General features: G+C 44.2%; 1 protein-coding gene across 4 annotated transcripts in view; it reads left to right on the plus strand.

Annotated features, from left to right (window-relative positions):
* Positions 1 to 24145, plus strand: part of LAMA3 (laminin subunit alpha 3) — a 252215-nt gene that overhangs the window by 132314 nt on the left and 95756 nt on the right. For all 4 annotated transcript variants that reach the window (XM_081251703.1, XM_081251700.1, XM_081251701.1 and 1 more), the window contains 9 exons: positions 3119 to 3279; positions 6230 to 6338; positions 8681 to 8778; positions 9660 to 9804; positions 11393 to 11519; positions 11602 to 11741; positions 13243 to 13358; positions 14498 to 14709; positions 15666 to 15870. In XM_081251703.1, the coding sequence (XP_081107829.1) occupies positions 3119 to 3279; positions 6230 to 6338; positions 8681 to 8778; positions 9660 to 9804; positions 11393 to 11519; positions 11602 to 11741; positions 13243 to 13358; positions 14498 to 14709; positions 15666 to 15870 (1313 nt within the window). The remainder of the gene's footprint in view (positions 1 to 3118; positions 3280 to 6229; positions 6339 to 8680; positions 8779 to 9659; positions 9805 to 11392; positions 11520 to 11601; positions 11742 to 13242; positions 13359 to 14497; positions 14710 to 15665; positions 15871 to 24145) is intronic.

A 24145-nucleotide genomic window follows, 5' to 3' on the forward strand; every position in this document is an offset into this window, starting at 1 on the left:
CTTCCATTCTCTCCCCCACCAAAGCCAACCCATTCCTGAGTGTACTCCCCAAACTTTTTAAAATAATCTCCACTTCTCTCCATCTATCTTTCTTGCCCAATACCCCGCCATCTTTCATAAAGATCTCTGTTGTAACCTCCCCATTAGCTCACCCACATCAGCTTCTGCTTATTGCATCTCTCACCTCATTCTCCATACTGTAGTCAGCATGCTCATTGTGATAGAAGTATCTAATCATCACTGACTTTCTCACCCCACCCTCACACATACACAGTTGGAACGTTACAATAACATCTTATTGCTCTTAGGATACAGACAAAAATTTGTAATGTCCTCTAAGGTTGCCCCTTTTACCTCCCAATTTTATCATACCTCCTCTTGCTCTCTGTTCCTTGTCACTGTGGCCTAACTTCAGTCACTTGGACATACATTATAGGCTACCCTTTATGTCGTAGGCTGTTCCCTGTGCCTGAATGCTTTTCCCTCCCCTCTTGGTCTGGCTGTCTGTTCCTTGTCCTCCAGCACTCAGCTTGGTTGTTGCTTCTTCAGGGAAGTCTTCCCCTCCCCCCTCATCTTCCTGACTAGCTCAAGTACCCCTCTTAGCCCTTCTTCAGAGCATTTGCCATACATGTAATTTCACATTGCATTTGTCCAGTTATCTAATTATTTTATTAAAGTCTGTCTGAGGGCAGAGACCAGATCTGTCGTGTTTACCATTGCATGTCCATCACTTTGCTGGTGGGCAGACATAGAGTAGGTGTTTAGTAAGTATATGTTGACCAAATCATTTTGAATCCTTACTTTGACATCAGGCAGGTTAGTTATCCCTCTTAGCTTTGTGTAAGCAACAGATTTGATACACCCACCTTTCATGTCTTTACCCTGAAACACTGATAACTAGGTGAAGACAGTTTTGTGCCATAAAATGGGAAAGATGCCTCCAGAGTGACACTGGTTTCGTTAAAGTTCCCTTTTTCAAAGATAATAACTGATAACAAAGAGCGACAGCAGGGTTTCTGTTTTCCATCATTTACATCTTTTGTCTGACTTGTCAAAACCCATTATTACCATCAAATACATTCAAAACCCTTCCAACAAGTCTTCCAAAAGTCAACCCATAGGACTCAGAGTAGGAAGAGTAATAGAAATTTATAATAGAGTGCTATGATAGAACTGGCAGCCAATGATAACTCCTGGGAGAAAGCTCATCATTGGCCTGTGTGTGTTCCATGGTGGGGTGAAGACAGACAAGCCCTGGTTTGGAGGTGCCCAGGGGAGAGATGCTGGCAATAACCTCCCCACATGGACCAATGGCAGAGTCATATTTCACTGTAAAACACAGAGTGGAAAAGTGGTGTGGATAATCCACATTTTCTCCCTGAGGGAAGTCTTTCTCTAGTTAAGTGATAGAAAAATCACTGTGGAAAATAGCAGTTGTGGGCTTCAGAGCTGTACAGAAGGAAGAGTAAATATGAATTTCCTGAAGGCAAGGGATAAGAGGATTTTAGTTAAGTGTGGTGAAGCTTGGCTGGGCCTGCGCTTACGGGCTGAAGTGGGTTAAACTGCTAAGGAGTGTAGTTCTAATATTGGCTCAGGCATTAAATATGCACATACACTTTGATCCAGCAATTCTAATTCCACTTCTAGGAATCTTACAGAAATACTAGCATAAGGATATAAATATAGATACAGATTCAGATATATCCATAGATATAAAGATATAGATAGATGATCATGTAGCCTTATATGTTTTAGGAAAAATTAGAGACAACCTAAGTGTCTATCCATAGGGGATTAGTTAAATAAATGATTTTACATTTATACTATGGAATGGTAGGCAGCCATTAGAAAAATGAAATATATCTGTATGTACTGGTATAGACACACTAAATACTATTGAGTAAAAAAAAAGTCGTGGCACAAAGCAAGAACCAGAGTTGTAATCATCGTTTATATAGTGCTTACAACATGCAGATAGAGTTTTAAGAGCTCTTCACATATTAACTCACTTAATCCTCATAATCTTCAGAGGTGGGTACACTACGTTATCCTCATTTTTACCCAGGGGGATACTGAGGCATACAGATTTTAAGTAACTTGCTCAAGGTCACACAGCTGAAGGCACAGTGATTCCAGACTGCATGCTCCTAACCACTAGGCAATGTCAGGGGTGGGTGTGCTTTATCTGTAGAGGACCAGGTAGTAAGTATTTTCAGTTTTGCGGCCCATATGGACCCTGTCGCAACTACTCAGCTCTGCTGTGATGGTACGAAAGCATCCATGTTTGCCTACAGATTTTCTTTTTTAAAAAAAGTACATATGTGTGCATTGTGCATTTTCAGATGTAGAAAATGGTTTGTTTTGTTTGTTTGTTTGTTTGTTCGTTTTTTGCGGTACGCGGGCCTCTCACTGCTGTGGCCTCTCCCGCCGCGGAGCACAGGCCCCGGACGCGCAGGCTCAGCGGCCATGGCTCACGGGCCCAGCCGCTCCGCGGCATGTGGGATCCTCCCGGACTGGGGCACGAACCCGTGTCCCCTGCATCGGCAGGCGGACTCTCAACCACTGCGCCACCAGGGAAGCCCTAGAAAATGGTTTGGAAGTATGAAAACCAAGCTATTATTAGTCATCATCTCAGGAGAGGGGTGTGTGTATCACTTTACATTATTTGCATTCATACAAGTCATTATTTGCATTCATAAAAGTCTCTTTTTTAATCAAAGAACAGTTAAAGAGCTTCAAGGCATACTTTCATTCCTTTTAATCTCCCATTGGAAATTCCTTTTCACTTCAAGTTTTGGAGGATCTTTGGCCTTGGGAAACAAGGCAAATATATGGGTAGAAGGAGTAGAGACTAGGGCCACCAGATTTAGACAATAAAAATACCAGATGCCCCAATAAATTTGAATTGCAGTTCAACTATAATTGTGTGTTACTTATCTGCATTTCAAACTTAACGGAGCGTCCTGTATGTTATTGGGCATCCCTACCTACAGGACCACATTTCTTAGTATGATGACATATAAAACTCTTCCTGGGGTCTGCTCAGCCCCAGTTTCACTGTTGCCTATGGAAACGCATCCAGTACATCTCACATCTGTCCACTTGGGCTCTCTGACAGGTGGAGCTGCGCCTGCAGCTACGGGTCCCGAGGGTCGGCCCCTACGTGGTCGTGGTCGAGTATGCCACGGAAGCAGACCAGCTGTCTGAGGCCGACGTGCACGTGCAGGGCCCCGGGGCTGACCTGGCAGGCCGCGTGAACATCTACAGCTGCAAATACAGGTAACCATCCTGCCTGGGCGAGTCCTCTGTAACTGGACAGGCAGGAGGTCAGCTGTGGGGACTTTAGTTTTTATCTAACTTGGAAAGTTGTTTCCTTTTGGAGGCTGAGCTTGAAAACCAGCAGGGGAGTAGTTGTGCGACCCAGCATCTTCCCCAGCGTGGTATCAGAAGGCTTCTCCCTAGGCAGTACCTTGAAGATCTTGCATTTTCTTGAAAAGCTGTATGTTCTAGTTACCATTTTGGCTCAGATTCACATGAAGCAGCACAACCTTTTTGCTTTACTCTGTGTCACCCTATGGGGGGCAGTGAACCCAGGGCTCTCCCCTCAAACACCGTGTAGAGTACGTGGGTGCCTGGCACATTCTCCACTACTCCTGCCTTCACAACACGCCCTTCAGAACTGGGGATCATTAATGTTTGATGATCGTCAGGTGAAAAATAATTTGACAAAGGAATCTCAGATTCACCCTGACAAAGTTCATCTCTTCCAAGAGCGCTGACAAAGGTTTATTAAAAATGGTTTTCTTTGCATAATGTTTAAAGATGTGTGCAAATGTTCAGAGTATACTTTAATTAAAGAATCAGTACAAGGGATGTTTCCCCATGAAATTAATTGTAGAATAAATGGCACTGGAAGGCAGAGGCTCCTGAGAGGGCAGGGGGGTGATAACTACAGTGAACCCTCCCAATTCTTGGCCAAGACTTTGAACATTTTATAACCTCTATGTTCATGTGCTTTTTGTCAAACCCAAGATGACTTGAGGTAGTTGGACATTTTCCCTGTTTTGCAAATAAAAGAACTTATGAAAAATATTACTTTTGGTAGCTTAGAATGGAAAATTTTATGAGACTTGCTGAAATGGTTATTAAATTAATATCACACTCTTGGCAACCCTACAAAATAAACTGTGAAAGTTTCTTTTCAAAACCTTAAAAAATCTAATCTTCCCTTTTCTCTGGGATAATGATTAAAAAAAGAAACAAAGAATGTAATTATATATGCATTTTTAATAGGAACACCAGATGGCCCAGAAAAGTTCCCTAGAATGTTCTGTCGTTTTCTAAAAATACTAGTTTCATCTGTAGGTGATATCAGCCACCACTGGGATGTACACTCACCCCCTGAGTCCTGGAGACTGTTGGCCACAGGGCCTAGGGCATGGCTTCTCCATACCCCATCCATCCAAGCCCACCCTCCAGTTCAGCTATCTGACCCCTTCCACCTTTCAGATCAGGGCTTGATCCCTGCTCCACAGGGTACGAAGTGGAGATGGCCCAGCAAACAGGAGGAAACATTCTTAATGACCTTCATGACTCTTGACTATCTCAGAAGAGGCTGAGACTTTCTATGCCAAGCAGAGGAGTGATTTCAAAACTAAAGAAAGAAAGAACACCCTTCCAGGGTTCCGCAAGCCATAAGCATTGTTTCAGGACCTTTGTCTGAATGGTGTTTTAAGGAGAGAAGTACCTGATATTCTGCAGATCATTTGGACTTCGGACGTGGTGACAACACCAAAGTTCTCAGTCATTAGATTTCCAAGACAATACTGCATTAGACTAGGAATTACTATTATTGTATTTCACCACTCCTAGGGAAGTCCCATGGTGTCTTTTCACTTGTCTAAAATATGTCCTTTTTCTCTACTTTGCATGTCATGTGGATAAGTGAAAATGACCAGGCTGCAAGTGATAGAGTCCAAAAATATGACGCACTTGGAAAATATTTGACCCATAAAAACCTATTTCAATGACAGACCCTTTCAACATGGCAGCTTCTCCTGCTGAGGTTTGAACCTTTCCCAGCATTTCTCAAGTGAGGTCTAACTATGTTGTTATAAAACAATATCCCAACAGAAAAGTAGTGGTGCTCGTAGGAACACTGCTTTCCAAAATAGTGCTGTGATAACTGATAAATCTGATCTGCCCTCCATAAGAGAGGTGATCACTAATGATCCAATCAATCCAGTTATTACTGTTAGTCTACTCTTAGTAAGAATTGAATAGAGGATAAAACTCAATCTAAGGGAGTCACTTAATGTAATCACTTGATATATTTAACTCCCAGAGTTATGGTTGAATCCAATAGAAATGCATTTTAATTGACACATGTATTCACACCCACACACATGCACAAAAGGGAAAAGAAAACAGCTATTTATTGAGTTTCTAATGTATGCCACAAACCATGGATCTTTATACGTTATCTCATTTTAATTCTCAGCTCAAAAGTATTGCATTAATTATTTCAAACGTTTTGCAGAGATGGTCATTTTCTTTTAGTATGTCTCTAGTTCCAAATTATATTTATAGACCGAAAAGTTGCTACTTTAGAGGATGAAGTCAGAAGCATTCCTCACATAATACTTCCTTTATGGGTTTTACTACGAGGCTGTATTCTTTAGTTCAAAATCTTACTTTAAACGTTCCTGAGCTCTGTATGTCCTCTGATGCCGTGGAGGGAAGGAGCGCCACTGGTAGAATGAGGAAGGAGCATTAGGAGGAACAGACTGAGCTTCTAAAGGCAAACTTGGGGCTTCTCAGCCTCATTACTGACGCGGCATGAGATGGTCATTGTGAGGTCAGTAGGCAACTTTAATCTCCAACAGTACCAATGATATTGGTAAATTTCCAAGAAGGCTGTGTCTTAGACATCAGACATTACTGGCCCTGGGGCTCTTTCTCCAGATGACCAAACCAAGTATTATAAAGCTGGGTGGAGAAGGTGCGCAAGGCCGTCAGCCCTGAGAGGTGCAGCTCAGAGCACAGTGGGAAGGTTCTTTTTCCCCTACTGATCATGGGCTGCATCCCTCCTAAACTCCACCTCCAGGGAAATTCATTGTCAGTGACCTGGTTAACAACAGGAGAAACTGAAGCGCAATCAGCCACCCCACAGGGCATAAAGTGAGGGAGACCAGGGGAGTAAGGATAAGAAAACTGTTTCCTCTTGTAGCGTCCTCTGCCGGAGCGCTGTGACCGACAGCAGGAGTCGCCTTGCTGTGTACGAGCTGTTAGAAGATGCAGACGTTTGGCTCAAAGCACGGATGGCTCGATTCCTTCTGGTACGCTTCTGTTTTTTTTCTTTCTTTTTTTTTTTTTTTGCGGTATGCGGGCCTCTCACTGTTGTGGCCTCTCCCGTTGCGGAGCACAGGCTCCGGACGTGCAGGCCCAGCGGCCATGGCTCACGGGCCCAGCCGCTCTGCGGCATATGGGATCCTCCCAGACCGGGGCACGAACCCGTATCCCCTGCATCGGCAGGCGGACTCCCAACCACTGCGCCACCAGGGAGGCCCGGTACGCTTCTGTTTTGACCACTGAATTTTAGAAGTATTTTTATTGGTAACCATGTATATTTTTAAAAGCTTATTAAAGTTTTGGCTGGGTTTGTGTTACATCTATAAAGTTAACCTGCAGAGAATTGCCAGTGTTATGATGTTTATTTTCCCATCTAGAAATCTGTTTTGCCTCTTCATTTGTTGGAGCCTTTTCTATAGCATCCAGTAAAGTTTAGTCATCAAATTTGAACACATTTCACAAAATGCCATTTCATTAATTTGTATTTGTTGTTACTATTAGGAACGAACTATCTTTTGTTGTTATATTTCCTAGTTTATTATTATTGCTGGTGTATAGAAATGCCATTAGTTACTGTTTATTTTCTTTCCACTTTACTATTTTATTATGTCTATTAGCTTCTTGACAGATTCCTTCAGAATTTTCAAGGTTGTAATCACCTGGTATTTTTTTTCATTGAGACCATTGTTACTCAATTCCAAGAAGAGTATTTTCAATTAATTAGATATATACTATTAAGAGTTAAAATGCCAGCTTTGGCAGATTAAATACCCTTTTAATAGCATAACTTAAATATTGAGAATTGTGATGAACAGAGGCAGTGGGATCTGGGCTACGAAGGAGTGGTCAGGTTTACAGTAAATATCTCAGGGAACATAAGATTATCTAAGCATGAAGCAGCTTCCTGATACTGCTAATATTAAGCATGTATCACTCTGGGAAATGCCAGGCCAGCCTGTTCTAATATGTTTTAGTTATTCGTGCTTGACAGTATTAAAAATGTTGAACTTTCTCTTAAGAACTATCTGGAGTTTAGTTTTTAAACATTATTATATAAACTATATAATAATTTAAGACTTTTTAAAATGATGACTAAACATAATAAGTCAAGTGAATCTTAACCTCTTCATTTTTGGAAATTATAATGGGGCTGAACGTCCTTCTTTTAAGCATAAGTTTGCCCTTTCTGAAATAGTCAGATGTCATTCAGAGTCAAGGCTGACTGGAAAATAAGCTCCATGAAAGTAGGAGTGTGTCCATCTTGGTCTTGCAGAATCCCACCGTCTCAGTGCCGAGCACATAGTAGGTGTTCAATTAAAATTTTGTTGTTACCGAATAGCTTTGTGATCAAGCTGGTAATAGTTTTGATTTAAAATAAAAGGTATGGGCTTCCCTGGTGGCGCAGTGGTTGAGAGTCTGCCTGCCGATGCAGGGGACACGGGTTCGTGCCCTGGTCCGGGAAGATCCCACATGCTGCGGAGCGGTTAGGCCCGTGAGCCATGGCCGCTGATCCTGCACGTCCGGAGCCTGTGCTCCGCAACGGGAGAGGCCACAGCAGTGAGAGGCCCGCGTACCACACACACAAAAAAATAATAAAATAAAATAAAATAAAAGGTATTAAGTTAATGACTGAATTTCTTGTGTGACTCAGAAACTAGCTCTGGACACAGAGCCCAAATGTGCCTGAGATACAAGTCATCCTCTATTGAGAAGGATTGTTTGTAGCAGGAGCAACCCTCTTTCTGAACAGCAGGCTCCCTGGTTGCCCACCACATCCCTGCCTCTACCTGCCAAGGGGTCTGAAGAGCCAGCATCGGCCCAAGGCAGGAGAGAAAAAACTGTCAGAAGTCGCTGACAGAGAGTTGCTTTTGAACTTTCACATGATTTTGTTTATTCATATAATCATTCCAAGAGCAATTTAGTCAGTGATCCTGCATAATAGTAAAAAGGATTTGTTGGACGTAATGATGCCAGAGGGAGTGCTCTCCTATGATTTTTACTGCTTTACAATAATAGTTATAATTCCTCTGGATGAATTCTTAACGGCTTTTTGTTGTTGTTGTTGTTGGGTCTTCATTGCTGCATGCGGGCTTTTCTCTAGCTGCGGGCGTGCAGGCTTAAGTAATTGTGGCACACGGTCTTAGTTGCTCCACAGCATGTGGGATCCTCCCGGACCAGGGCTTGAACCCGTGTCCCCTGCATTGGCAGGCAGATTCTTAACAACTGCACCACCAGGGAAGCCCTCAACAGCTTTTTTAAAAGAATGTGTTTGGCTATAACCTTGACTTTGCTGATAACTGGGATGTCCCTTCTTGTATTTGCTCAACAGCATCAAATTTGTATCGTACCCACTGAAGAATTCTCAGTGGAATATTTGAGACCTCACGTCAAATGCATTGCCAGTTATGGGAGATTTGTTAATGAAAGGTAATGTGTTTCCTTCCTTTATCCCTTGTTTGTGCTGAGTGATACTTAATGCTTTTAAGGCTGTAGATTTATATTTGACTTCAGAAGTGATCACAGGCCAAGGTGCTAAAGGCTGGTGATGCATTAAAAAAAAAAAAAAGAGCTAAATCATTCATCCCAGCAATCTTTCCAGAATTGCATTATATCAGGAAGCTGACACAGTAGCAACTGGGGGAAATGTTTAAGCCTCACCCTTGAGGGCAGTTACTCTGGAGTTCTATTCTGAGCCTTCATCAAGACTCAACTTTGTTCCAATCCTTTAATCTCTATGTCTGAGACTCCTCATTTAAAAAAACATGAAAATAATGACCCATCTCACAACTCTGTTATGAGAATTAGCTAACCAATGATTATTGGGATTTTGGGAAGGTTGTTTGGATGTAGATTCAAAAATAATTTATGGATACAGTCATGACATCTTATGCATATGGTTGAAACCACCAAGACAATGAAATCTGGCTGTGCCTAAAAGAAATGATAGGCATGTGTTCTCTTTGTTTTTGTATAGTTTTACATCAACATTGATGTTTAGAGGTGAATAATAATGTTTCATTGCATTGATCTCATTTAACAATGAATTTTAGTCCTAGAGAGGGAAGTTTTAAAAAGTTTCCATCTAGCTTACTTTCCTTCAAAATTAAGATTTTTTTTTTTTCTGTCTTAGCTTATTGTATTAAGCGGGCAGCCGGAATACACTTGGCCAATCCAGAGCACTGAGTATGTTTGTATAAAGATCTCCACAGGCTGGTGGTTCTCTGGGTCCTTTTGATGCTTAGATTCTGTATCTTCACCGGGGGACAGTTGTTCGGGTTTTGGTTATTTTTCAGTATTCTCTTTTTCAGTGCCACCTGTATCTCCTTGGTCCCTGAAGCTCCTCCAACAGCATTAATTTTGGATGTTCCGAGTGGTGGGTCTTCCTCTCTCCCGCCCCAGGACCCTTTACCTTCTGCTGACGCTGTTACTGGAGTCACCTTGAAGGCCCCACAGGTAGGGCTCCCCCTCAGTGTGTTACTCGTAAACCAGTGGTTCTCAAAGTGTGGCCCCGACCAGCAGCGTCTCCATCCCCTGGGAGCGTGTTAGAAATGCAAATCTGCAGGCGTCACCCCAGAACTATTGAATTAGAAACTCTGGAGAGGGGCGCAGGAATCTGTGCTTTAACAAATCCTCCAGGGGATTTGGATGCCCCTAAAGTTTGAGCACCTCTGCTCTCAACTGTGGAGAATCCCAGGCATGAGGCATCCGGTTAATCCTGTCTGTGGCTGCCCCATCCTGATGCTCCTTTTCCCTCCTGCATCGCTGTCTACATAGTCATTTGGCAATTTTTCATGACCGATCTCAGGATAGGTCATATTTTCATGGGCTACTGCTACTTAACGTTGTTGAGTCATTAATTATCTTCCCAGATCAGAACATAAGCGGTTTTAGAACTCTTAACAAATTTTTTGCAGCCCCAACGTGTAGGCAGGACATTCCCAATAAACACATATTGATTAATCATCTAGAGCACAAAGGGGAAGTATATGAAGGGAATATACCTTTTTTTCACTGTAAACTACACAATTGCAGGACTTAATGTTTGTTCTGATGCCATTATGTCCTTCTAATCCTAGAGATGGCTTGTGTCAGTTCACATTGCATCAAGATAGGAAGTTGGGAGAGAAAATTTCATAAGATCCCGTATGGGCAAGGCAACCTAGAATAGTAGGGGGGAATGAATTGAAATCATGACAATAGATCTCTACTCCTGGTTTTGCTATAAAATTAGTCAGTCACCCTCCAAGGCACAGCTCTCATCCGAAAGATAATCTTTTATTGTTGTTATTCTTGCAGGGTTTTTTTGTGGTTTGAAAAGACTTATTACTCACATAGTGAGGCTTTCTGGGGAGAGCAGGGCTCACACTCAAACCTGAGCAAGCATTGGGGTCTCAATCTGGTTTTCGTTGTGGTTAGGAGGGTGTGGAGGGGAGTCTGGGTGAGGGCTCCCTCTCCCATGGGCTGGAATTTGTGTGGTTAGAACTTCCCACATGTGCCAAGGGATGAACACCTGGGCTTTCTTATCAGCTTGTCCAGGTGTAGGACAAAAGGCAATAGGTGAGTGATGGAGCTTGAAAACTGACAAACATAAAAAATGGAGTCTGACCCTTTGTTACACAGTTATTACAAGTAGTGCTTGAGTTCTGGGAACATTCTTGTATGGCCTTTTGCACACACAGTGTGCCTTTCTGTTGTTAAATACCTAGGAATGCAATTGCTCAGTTATATGTTCAACTTTGGTAAAAACCACCACATAGTTTTCCAAAGTGATCTTACCAAATGTCACTCCCTCCAGCATCATTTATGGTTGTCCCACGGTTGGTTTGTCCATTCTGCAGCTGAGGGTTATTTGGTTTGTTTCCAGTGTTTGTGATCACAAATAAAGCTGCTCCAAACGTTCAAGGGAAGGTTTTGTGTGAATGTGGATTTTCACTTCTCTTGGGTAAATACCGAGGTTGTTTTGGTTTTTAACCTCAAAATATCCCGTGATTCTAATTATTCATAACTCTGCAGCTTGAGGAGTATTTTTTTTCCCACCCAGAACCAAGTGACCTTGCGAGGACTCGTACCGCGTCCGGGTCGATATGTCATTGTGGTCCATTTTTATCAACCAGTGCATCCGACGTTCCTGGCACAGGTGTCTGTGGACAGAGGGCGGCTGCAGCCAGGTGAGCTGCGGGGAGCAGGGCCGGCTGCAGGGCTCACCTGCCTTGGCAGGAGTGTGATAGGAACGCCTCTCTCTGCCCCCAGGCATCTTCCGTGCCTCTTTTTGCCCCCATGTGCTTGGCTGCTGGGACCAAGTGATCGCCGGAGATCAGGTTGAGTTTGACATCTCGGAGCCGGAGGTGGCTGTGACTGTGAAGGTTCCAGAAGGAAAGTCCTTAGTTTGGGTGCGTTCTGCTTATTTCTCAGCTTGCTCTTCACGTGGTTGCCTTGGTTGGCTGCTCTGTGTGTCAGTTTTGGCTCGTGACAATAATTCCTCCAAGGAATTGAAGCCAGATTTATAAAAAAGTGTTTAAATTTTGCAGCTAACTTTACCAAAAAAAAGTCTTTCTTTGACAATTAAAATCAAGGGAAAGCAGAATAACAGAGAAGTGCCTAGGAAGAAAAACCTCCCTGCACGAGCCTAGAGCCCTCTCCTTCAGCCCCTCCTCAGTCTCCTCTGACAGGTCTCTCTCTGAAGCCTTGAACACTCATTTGTTCTTGAAAATTTCTTTCTTTTTGGCTTCCATAGCTACTTTCTCTTGTTTTTTCCCCCCACTTTCTCCACTGCTCCTTCAATGATTTCTCTTTCCCTTCATCCCCATATGTCGCCGTTCCCTTGGGCTCGACGGTGAGCCCCCTTGTTCTAAGATTTCTCTTTGAATAACATCGTCTGTGCCTGTCGATTCTGTTCTCTCCTCTGTGAGAATGACACCCACATCTGTGAACTCATTTCTCATCTTTCCTGAGCTCTTGGACCATCTACTGCACATCCCCATAGCCAGAGAGCTCACAAGTCCCTCCAGCCTAGCCTGTTACCAGCCCAGCCCCAGGCATCCTCTACCCTGTTCATTACCTTGGTCGATGGAATCATGGTCACCCAATGCCTGTAAAGCCTTGGAGAGCCAGGAAGCACTGCCCAGGCCTGCTCTGTGGCCCTCCAGTTCTTGCTCACACCTCCTCTCTCTCTGAGGATGTCACCTTCCTAGGGACAGGGGCCTGGCTTTATTCATTTTGTATCCCCTGTGCCTGGAACACTGTCTGGCACAGGTACTTGGCAATGTTTATTGAACTGAATAACATGAGAGCAGTAGACTCTGTAAGCTGTAAGTTGGTGAGTAGTTGATGAAGATGTTTGAAATTTCCTGCAGCATTTGTTACTGGCGCAGTCTGGTTTATACAGGTACAGAGAACTGAGCAGTATTTTTAAAGACTGGGGCTACAATTATTCATGATAGAGTATCTGATAGGATATGAATTTCAGGGACAAGCCACCATGTGAGTTTCCCCATTGGTCCTGCCATTTCGGTTCGCTCAGATTTAAAAACACAAAATGCAACCTCTGGAGATCCAGGGTCATCCCAGGCATGGATCACGCAGGGCCCTGGCTGTCCTGCTCACCCCTGACGTCTCCTGTCCCCGCCCAGCACCTGAGGCTGTTGCTTCTCTGAGCAGGTGCTCCAGGAGGTCTGCCCCCAACTTGTTATCATTTCCTGCACGGAAACATGGCCTGAGCCTTCAACACTGGCTTAAGGTTATTTTGTGATTCTTTTTTCATAAACCCTGTTTCATATGGTCTTGGGCTTAACAATAAAGAACGTTGATCTTAGCGAAGAGAAAGTGTGATGCAGAGCCGTAGGTATGCCGTGCTGTTGGAAATCCAAAGACATGCCGACAGCTTCCCTTTAGGTCCGTGTCCTAGTGGTGCCTGCGGAGAATTACGACTACCAAATCCTTCACAGAAAATCAGTGGACAAGTCATTTGAGTTTGTCACCAATTGTGGAGGGGACAGTTTTTATATTGAGTAAGTATCCTTTGTGGAAAGGCCCTGGGAGGCATGCAGCTCTCCCACATTCCCGACCAGAGCAATAGGCCCGGGGAGGGGTGGCCCTTGGGTCTGTCTCTTCCTCTGGGAGCCTGAGGGAGGGGCACTGAGTCCCGGGTCCTCGGCACACGCTATAGCCGTTGTGCACATCTGGGCGAGATTCCCCCCTCAACTTTGATCTCAGCAGATCACCCTCCAAGCTGGGATTCACAGGCTGCTTGGGAGTTTCTCTTCCTCTTCCCTGCTTCCTCTTGGCCGACTCAGATTCCTAAGATACCACACAGGGCTTCCTCCGCGGGGAGGCATGTGAGCCCTGATTCCCACTCTCCTTTGCCCTCTGATTGAGTGGGGAGCATACAGAGGGGTGGACCTCCCCATCTTCCCTCTGTGGGTCCCTGAATGCTAAGAGCCTAGAACAGCCCTGAGTATCAACTCCTGCCATTCTTTTCTGCAGACCCACCCTGCCCCCTTGTAGGTTTCCCGAGGAACTGAGGCTGCCGGGGGCCAGATGCCTCCTGCATAGAAAATATTAAGAACAAAGGCTCTGAGGTCAAACAGCTATGGGTTTGAGTACCTGCTCGACCACTTCGTAGCTCTGTGGCCTCGGGAATGTTGCCTAATTTCTAGAACCCTCAGTTGCCTTATCTGTGAAATGGGGCTTAGGGACTAATTGGTTGGGTGGTTGTGAGGTTAAGTGAGGTGTAGGCAAAAATTCTAACACACATGTTCAATAAATGTTGGCAATTCACCTCCTCCTCATTATTATTCTAATTGGTGTATCATTACACATGTAGGTGTAAATTCTTTTGGTGACTACTTTATTGAGATATAATCCACACACCATACAATTCATCCCATAGGTGAATTTTCACCTGTTTATTCCAGCCACCGAAAGTTCCCACCCACCATCCTGTGATGTGTCCTGGAGTGGATGGGGATGGGAGGAGGGGTGGCTGGCACCCACTGTGAGTCCAGGGGTGGGGTTTTCTCTAACTTCCATCCAAACTCCAGAGCCCCTCCCCCAAAACACTGCTTGGTGAGGCATGTGGGAAGAGGAAGGTTGGGACTGTTTCTGGGCACGCCTCCCAGGATCTCACCATGAGTTTTTGTTTCCACAGCCCCCAGAAAGCCTCTGGATTCTGTAAGGATTCTGCCAGGTCCCTGGTGGCCCTTTACCATGACGGTGCACTGCCTTGTGAGTGCCACCCCGCCGGGGCCATTGGCCATCACTGCAGCCCAGAGGGCGGGCAGTGCCCATGCCGGCCCCATGTCATTGGGCGGCAGTGTACCCGCTGTCAAATGGGCTACTACGGATTCCCGCACTGCAAGCGTAAGTGCATGTTCAGGTCAGCCAAGGTCATCTCTGGTCCCAGGTGGATGAAGCTCACCTAGGGCCAGGTTTCTTGAATTTCACTGTGCTGGAGACTCACCTGGGAATCTTGTGAAAATGCAGATTCTGACTCTCAGGCCTGAGAGTCTGCATTTCCAGTAACCACTCAGAGTATACCCATGCTGCTGGTCTAGGGACCACACTATGAGTAGCAAGGTTCTAGAAGATAAATATTTATGTTTCCCATGCTATGTGACCCATACGCTTGGTAAAGCAGGTGAAGGTAGATAGCCTTAAGCATCAAAATATTGGACAGCTCAGTTCTCTTCTTAGTGGAATAGGTTAGGCTTCAGTTTTTGCAGCCTAACCAAAGCTCAGCTGAGGTGGGAGGAGAGCCAGGGTCACAGGGCGTACTCCTCACTGAATGAGGAGGCCATGGATCTTTATCTAGGAAATGTGCTGCAGCCCTTGATGAGGGTCAGCCCAGGCCATGTGAAGGGGGCAGAGTCCCCGCATGGAGGCCAGCCTTTGCCTAACAAGGGCCCCGCTGCTGCATCCTGTCCTGACCTTGGGCTCAGTGCACTGGGGTGACGTGGAGGCCCTTCAGGGAGCCTGAGAAGAGCTGACCCTCTGACGGAGGACAGGCCTCACGTAAGAATGACATGTAACTGCAGCTCGGGGTCAGGGGGCGCCTTAGGGTGTCTACCTTGGTGTCAGTAGCTCCAGCTGTGCCTCACTCAGCTTCTGCACGTTGTGTACACCATGAGCGTTGGGTGTGGTCGGTCTTGGCCCCAAGAAAGAGGCCTTTCAGATAAACCACACTCAATAATACCATAAGGGAAGAAAAGCAAGACCTTTCTCCCAGACCCCTTGGAAGGTTCTGGAAACCCTGGTGCAGTCCTGCTGGAGGTCAGGGGCATCTAACCCTTTCACCGTGTCTCTTCATTCCTGGCCAGCATGCACCTGCGGCCGGCGCCTTTGTGAGGAGACGATGGGGATGTGCCTTTGCCCGCCCCGCACGGTCAGGCCCCAGTGTGATGCGTGTGAGACACATTCCTTCAGTTTCCACCCGCTGGCCGGCTGCGAAGGCTGCAACTGTTCCAGGACAGGCACCGACGGGGCTGCCATCCCAGAATGTGACAGGGACCATGGACAGTGCAGGTGAGGCCTGGAGGACTAACCTGTTGCATCCTACGGTGGGAAGGGAAGATGCTGTCCGTCCCCACACCGGTCCCCATTACTTCCCGCTTCACATGGGCCCCGAGACTGCTTGAGTTGACCTCAGGGTGTTGCTCCCACCTGGGATGGGCATGGTGTGTGGAGTGTCTGGTCCCCTCAGGCTCGGGTGGCCTGGCAGAGCCTAGGTGGGCAGATGGCTGTCTCCCGAGGCCCAAGCAGCCTCGCCGTCCACTCCAGCCTCGTTCCGCGTGTGCATGCGATACATGCATGATTACGTGATCAGTTCCATCTCCTTGGTCACTGGGTGGTGAGCCATCTGTTCGTTTGTACTGAGGTCTGGGCTCCAAACCTTCACTCTCGTAAGCTGGTAGATTTTTGTTTTTTTTTTCAATCATGTATATCTTCCCTCTCCTCTTTTTTTTTTTTTTTTTTACATCTTTATTGGAGTATAATTGCTTTACAATGGTGTGTTAGTTTCTGCTTTATAACAAAGTGAATCAGTTATACATATACATATGTTCCCATATCTCTTCCCTCTTGCGTCTCCCTACCTCCCACCCTCCCTATCCCACCCCTCTAGGTGGTCACAAAGCACCGAGCTGATCTCTGCGGCTGCTTCCCACTAGCTATTTTAAGTTTGGTAGTGTATATATGTCCATGCCACTCTCTCGCTTTGTCACAGCTTACCCTTCCCCCTCCCCATATCCTCAAGGACTGGTAGTTTTGTTAAGGATGGTGCTTGATGTAGTCTAAAATCCCTAGCCTGCTGCCCTGACTCAGATGGGGGAGCTGGAGGCGGTGCAGGGGCCTCCACAGGGGGGCTCCATTTGGGTAGGGCGGCAGAGTGGGCAGTACCCGCTGGAGAGCCTGACCTGAGAGGCGGGGCTGCCTCCGGGGCCACCGAGGTCCAGCACACAGCTGCTGAGAGACAAGAGGCAAACTGCGGCACAAACAGATGCCAGGGGGCCAAGAGGTTCGCTCAGCAGGTCAGCTCCGCATTGGAAACCAGAGGGTGTTGTCACGTGATACCAGGTCATCAGCCTGATCTCGGCAGGACCAGAGAGTGGCCACAGGGGGTGAAGAACGGGATCCAGTCTCCTAGAAGAAAAGGTTGGAAAGAATCTGATAGGGGTTATGTGGCAGGAAAGCTGAAGCAGAGCTTCTGCCATCCAGGCCGGTGTGACCTGTGCAGCAGAAAACATGAGGCTTGCCCCCACCCTGCACTCCCCCCTCCCCCAACCCAGGCACATGGACGTAGGCGTCGGTGCCTGTGATCCCGGTGAGAGAGCCAGGAGGGGCCGTGGCTGTGAGTGGCAGGCGTCTGCTTCTCCAGCTCCAGGGCAGCTGTGTTCGTTTCCCGTGGCTGCTGACAAATGGCCACAAACTGGGTGTCTTCAAACAACAGAAATATATTCTTTCATGGTTCGAAAGGCTAAACGTCTGAAATCAAGGTGTTGTTCTTTCTAAAAGCTCTAGGAGAGACTGTTCCCTGCCTGCCTCTTACCTTCCCGTGTTGCCGGCAGTCCTTGGAATTCCTTGGTTCTGCCTCTGTCGTCTCATGGATTCTCCTTGTGTGTCTCTGTCTTCACATGGCTTTCTCCTCTCTGTGTGGGTCTGTGTCTTTCTTTTCTTTTTCTTTTTTTTTTTTTAGCCTTTGAACTTTTTAAAACTTAAAAAAAAATTGACGTATAGTTGATGTGCAATACATATTGTCTAAGTTTCAGGTGTACCACATAGTGATTCACAATTTTTAAAAGTTATACTCTGTTTATAATTATTATAAAATATTGGCTATATTCACTGTGCTATACAATATATCCTTGTAGCTTATTTATTTCATCTTTTTTTCCTATTTTTCTTTTTTGAAGTATAGTTGATTTACAATGTTGTGTTTCAGGTGTGCAGGGGAGTGACTCGGTTATACACATATGTGTATATATCTATATTTTTTCTATTTTTTCCATTATAGTTTATCACAAGATATTGAATATAGTTCCCTGCGCTATACAGTAGGACCTTGTTATTTATCTGCTTTATATATGGTAGTGTGCATCTGTTAATCCCATACTCTCAACTTATCCCTCTCTCCTTCCCCAGTGGTAACCATAAGTTTGTTTTTTATGTCTGTGAATCTGTTTCTGTTTCATAAATAAGTACTATTTTTTTAGATTCCACATATAAGTGATGTCATATAATATTTGTCTTTCTCTGTCTGACTTTACTTAGTATGATATGCTCTGGGTCCATCCATGTTGTGGCAAAAGGCATTATTTCATTCTTTTTTATGGCTGAGTAATATTCCATTGCATATATTATATACACCACATCTTCTCTATCCATTCATCTGTTGATGGATGCTTAGGTTGCTTCCATGTTCTGGCTATTGTAAATAGCGCTGCTATGAACATTAGAGTGCATGTATCTTTTCGAATTAGAGTTTTCATCTTTTCCAGATATATGTCCAGGTGTGGGATTGCTGGATCATATGATAACTCTATTTTTCGTTTTTTGAGAAACCTGCATACTGTTTTCCATAGTGGCTGCACCAATTTACTTTCCCACCAACAGTGTAGGAGGGTTCCCTTATTTATTTTGTATATAGTAGTTTGTACCTCTTAATCCCCTACTCCTATCTTGCCCCTGCTTCCCTCTCCCCACTGGTAGCCTCTAGTTTGTTCTCTATATCTGTGAGTCTGTTTCTGTTTTGTCATATTCACTAATTTGTTCTAGTTTTTAGACTCCACGTATAAGTGATATACAGTATTTGTCTTTCTCTGTCTGACTTATTTCACTCAGCATAATACCCTCCAAGTCCATCCATGCTGTTGCAAATGCAAAATTTCATTCTTTTTTATGGCTGAGTAGTATTCCATTGTATATATACCTGTGTCTTTCTTTTTTTATAAGGACACCAGTCCTATTGGACGAGGGCCCGCCTTACTCTGGTATGACCTCATCTTAACTTGATTATGTCTGCAAAAACCCTATTTCCAAATGAGGTCACAATCTAGGTACTGGGGATTAGAATTTGAACGTACCTTCTGGGGACAAAATTCAACTCTCTATAGCAGCAACATTTACTTTTCCTGAGGAAGGACCTTTAACCACACTTCTGATTGTTGCCCAACGTCTAATAGTTCCTTTGTCCTCTGGGAAGGAAGCTGAGTGAGAATTTGAGTCATGGAAGATTCCAAGTCTTTAAAACCACAGGTTGTGAGTCCTCCATGAGTCAAGTCGGTTGCCTATCCTTCTCCAACTATGAGCCTAAATGGAATGTGACCGGTACAAAGAATTTTGAGGTGTCATCAGAGAGTTTTCATCACATACATTTGGTTCTGGTCTCTCCAGTGTTTACGCTATGCTCTGGAAGGAAGTCAGGCACTTAGTTCATTACTAAAGACTTTGCATTGGGTGTCGAATGCACCAATAGGCCTGTGAAAATGTCTGACCTATTTCCAATAAATTCCTGATTCATGGGCACTTAGTGTGGAAGCACAGGCTTCTACCAGGACCTGCAGGGATGCTACAGAACAAAAAGATGCACTGTGCCCAGGAGTTGCTTGCTGTCTTGTGGCTGGAGAAGATGGATAAGTGGGAAGCTCAAAGGACCTAGATGTGCCAGTCATGACCCAATCAACTTTGTAGAAGAAGCGAGAGACCAGACCTAAAGAAACTGTAGAATTAGAACTGGCTTCAGAAAAGGAAATCCAGGGTGTTATAAAAAGGGAAACAGATTGAACTAGGAATAATATTCCTTTTCATATATTTGAAAAACAAGTCTAAGGAAAGAATCCAACGTCTTTACGTGGAATGGGTTTGCATGAATCCTTCAGAGGAAAGAATAGTCTGACAAATAAGCAGGATAAGCAGAGAGGGAGGTCTTAGCATTAAAATCCTTTGCTGACTCAAGGGACTAGGAATCTGGATATAAGAAAGGCTGAAAGAACAAGGTTCCGTTTGAACAGCAGAATGAGCAATGCATAACCTTGGGAAAAATAAAGAAAAAAACTAGACGGCAGAACAGGAGAGGAGATAAACAAGGGGACGTGGAACAGTTATTGGGAGATGGAATCCTGGCAGAGGACGAAGCCCAAGACTCTGTAGTGGCTCCAATCACAGCTGCATGAAGACACTCAGATCCCTAAATACTGAAAACATTACAGTGCCTCCATATTTAATTAAAAATAAAAACTCACTAAGCCACAAAATAAGTGCCAACAAGTCTAACAAAGTTCTGTTTTTCCATAGTGACTACTTCAGTTTTTCTTTTGAAAACAGAACACCCACGTGAAGAGTTTGGGGCTGGGGGTAGAGGTTGGGGAACCATGTACATGGGTTAGAGTGAGAGAGGACCCCAAGGAGAAGGTGTGGACACAGGAGGGAAAACAGGTGTGGGGCCTGGAGGGGGTCCCTATGTTTAATCACAGGAGGCAAAGGAGCCAAGGAGGTGGAGAAGCAGTTTTCAGGCAGGAAGAGAAGCAGGAGAATTCACTGTCTGAGAACCAGTGGGAGAGTTTTAAAAGGACGTGGATGGTCAGCAGAAGAAATTGCTGCAAATAGGACCTCACACACAGTTTCTCAATGCTGCCACCACAGAAAAAGGAATCTGAGAATGCATTAAAAACTGTAAAAATCAGTTAAGGCACCATCTATGAGAGAGAGAGATTTACCATAGGATGTTAGGTACAAATTCTAAGAATTTAACAAACCTTCACTAGCCAATGACAGTTTAGTAGACTAGAAAATTCCTAACTCAGAACTGAGACATGTTGTATAGTAGTTTTGCCCACACCCGAGGGAACATCAACAGAAATGGAATCTCATTGACCTGTATGACGCCCAAACCAAGATGTGAAATTATTTATCCTGACATTACCAAAAAGACTGTAATCACCTAATGGGATGACACATCTTTCCATGATCAAAGTGGATTTGTCATGAAAGGGCCTTGGCAGATAATGTAAGAAAAACTTCAGTTTATTACATGACTGTAAATTGCACAAATTACCCATGATAATTCCAGTGTTGATGCCAAAAAAGCTTTTGATTGCCTAAAGGATTATTTCTTTAGAAAATATTAGAGGAAAGGATGCTCCCCGCTGCCCCTGAAAATATCCGAATGAAAATGAAGAATGTGTTTAGAGGAACCTAAAATTCAAGTAAAAGAAGTAATCAAGGATACCTGGAACTTGCAATAAAAAGAAAAACATATCCTTTCTCAGTGATACAACAGACTCTCTTACAGTTGTACAAGTTATCACAAATCACAAAGCTGAAAAATTTGAATTTTCAAATTTTATTTGACTATTTAGAAGTGTTAAAGTTTATCATACTAAAGGGAAATCAAACTGTTATAAATATTAATTTCCTTTAAAATGAATTACAGAAATAATTGCAGCAATCCACAATACTCAATTTGTTCTTAATTGAAACTAGTGCTGTAATTTTAGACACAATTTGAAATAAATTCAATTGGAGCCATAAAATTGAGTTCTTGCTTATCTTTGTCATGAACTAGCCAGGAGACTCTGGGCAAGTTGCTTTGCCTTCCTTGGTGTCAGCTTCCTAATCTATAAAATGAAGCTTGGTAAAATCATCTCCAACTTCCCACCTAAATTTAAAATTCTGATTCTATTTCTTCTTCAATCTCTGATTGTATCATGGAAAATATTACAAAAGTATATTGTATAAATGATAAAAAGTCCATTGTTTGGGACAACTCTATCGGGATTGTGGTCTTAAAGATGCTTATATTGATCAAAATTTCATTTTTTTTATAGCATCACAGTAATTGAATCAGATATAATAGCAATGAAAAAGTACATTTGCATCTGCTTTTAATAGTGGATGATTGTGCCATCAGATTCTTTGAACAAATGAAAGAGCTAGAATAGCCTCAGATTTTATCAATCAGATACACAGATGCTGGGAATCGCTGCTTTAAAAGACTATCGTCATGTCGATGACTTTCAAGACATTTTAAGATTGATTATAGGAGATGGCAGTTCACCTGGACGTCCAGTGAAACCACATGTGCAAACGTGCCTCTTCAGAAGAGCAGCAGCAAAAGGAAAGCCATTTTGGGGGGACCTCTATCTCAGCCAGTCTCACAGATTTACTAAATGTGTTAGATGGAGAAACAAAATACCAGAAAAAGGTCATAGACTTGGCATTCTGGGAACAGAAGTACTTCCAGGTCGGCAGAAATCCACAAGCCCTAACAACCTGGCGAAGCAATCCCTTTGATGCACCTCATCAAATAATAGGAATGGTAAATTCCAGAGGCGTGCAGGCAGGTGCTGGGACACAGTGGTGATCAGGGCGGATGGGGATGGACAGAGCTCAGAGTTCTCACTTACGTTTCCTCTGTCCCAGAGGCACCTACCTTTTAAAGTTCTTTAGAGGATTAACTATCCTGTGTGAAAACCCTTAGAATAGTACCTGACGCACACTTGCACCCAGTATTAGCTGTTATTATTATTTGCCAGGCACTTGGCTGTCTGCCTTCTGCCCTTTATACTTTGTCCTCCTGAAGCCCCACCCATTCTCCTGGCTTCAACCTTGATGATTCCCAGATCCAGAGCTCCAGTTCTGGTCCCTGACGGCTGTCTTATCCCACATTCGTTGAAAATCAGTTCTACCTGGGTTCCCCTATTGGCTTTCCTTAAGGGGGGCCTTGGCGGACAAGTCCCCTGACCTCTTTGAGCTCCTGTCCCCTCACATGTATAATGAAGTGTTAGATTAGATGATCTTTAAGGGCCCTCTCAACTCCTAAATTCTACACTGATTCCATATCTGAAACCCTTGCCATTGTCTTGCCTTTCAGGCCATTCCTCTCTTTGAATTTTTTAAAAAAATTCTACATATTGGTTACAGCCTCCTCCTGGTCCCCAAAGCCTGAAATCTCAGCATCACCTTAGAGTCAATTCCTTTTTCCTACAGTCAGTCGGGTGTCGACTTCTAACAAAGTGTGTATTATCCCCTTTCCTGGCCCCCTGCAGGTACTTCCACCTGGTGAAGTCCTTTATTACCACTTCCTGTGTGAATGACCTTGACAGTCTCCGAATTGACCTTCCTTTTCCTGGCTTCCTTCCTTCCTCCCTTCACCTTTCCTTCCTTCCTTCCTTCCTTCCTTCCTTGTTTTCTCCTTAATTGAAGGGGAATATGCTAGTACACAATTATACTGGGATTTAAAAATCGATTTTCTCCATAATGTTTTTATTAGTGCATAGAGAATGTTGATAAATGCACATATGTTTATGATTTCATCTTCTTGGTGTGTGGGTTTTTTTAAAAACTAGGATGAAACATTTTCTTCAGTCTCTGTGATTTTTTTTTTTTTTGGCTTTAAATTCTACTTTATCAGTTAGTATGTTTTATGACTCAAACCATATCCAGCGCCTACTCCAGTCTGGGTGCTGTGCTTCGTCCCGAAGGCACACATACCTGCTAACGAGAGGTCATGGTCCGGTAGGGGACCCTCTACTAATCAATAATGACAGTGCAGCATAATGAGTGCCATATTGTGTGCAGGCTGCTGGGGGGTGGAAGTGGCTCTGACTGGCACCACGTCCATCACATTACTCTTTGCATAAGAACCTTCCTCAAGTCTCCATTGTCTGAGAAAATAAAGACCAGCTTTCCGTGGTGATCTGGCCCCCACTTACCTAACTTAAGCCTCTTTTCAGCTTCTCTGGTTTTTCTCACTTTCTCTAGACACTATTTGCCTAAGTTCAGTTCTTCAGTTCTCAGCTGTCCTTTCCCCTCTTCTGTTACCCCCAAATTATCCACATCCTTCAAGGATTCTGTATGAAAGGTACAAATGCGAAGAAGGCATGAAGCCACTGCAAGCCCACAGAGGTATCCTTGTCATCTCCTTGCCGAAAGCTAGTTCTAAGCTTAGCTGTCCCATCTCTCACGTGATTACCTAACTTTCTGCATCTCTATGTCCCACGTCCTCAGTGAAAATGCATGAAGGTCAAGACTGGCTTATTCTACTTTTTCCCCTCCCTCCCATGTCCCCTAACACGAGGATGTGTATATATCAATAGAGGGCACTCAGTAATTATAGGATGAATACATGAATGACTATAAGGTAGACTTTGGATTCTAGTTGAAAACTGGACTTGAATGGAATGCAATATTAAGGGATCCCTGGTATTTAATGAGCAAAGGGTAGAGTTCACCCTAACGCCTGAAGTTCTGGTGACCTGTGAGACACACGAGCACCCACACACGTGCAGGTGTCATTTCGTAA

This window comes from Mesoplodon bidens, assembly GCF_964165515.1.
Source record: "Mesoplodon bidens genome assembly, chromosome: 13".
Classification (NCBI taxonomy): Eukaryota; Metazoa; Chordata; class Mammalia; order Artiodactyla; family Ziphiidae; genus Mesoplodon; species Mesoplodon bidens.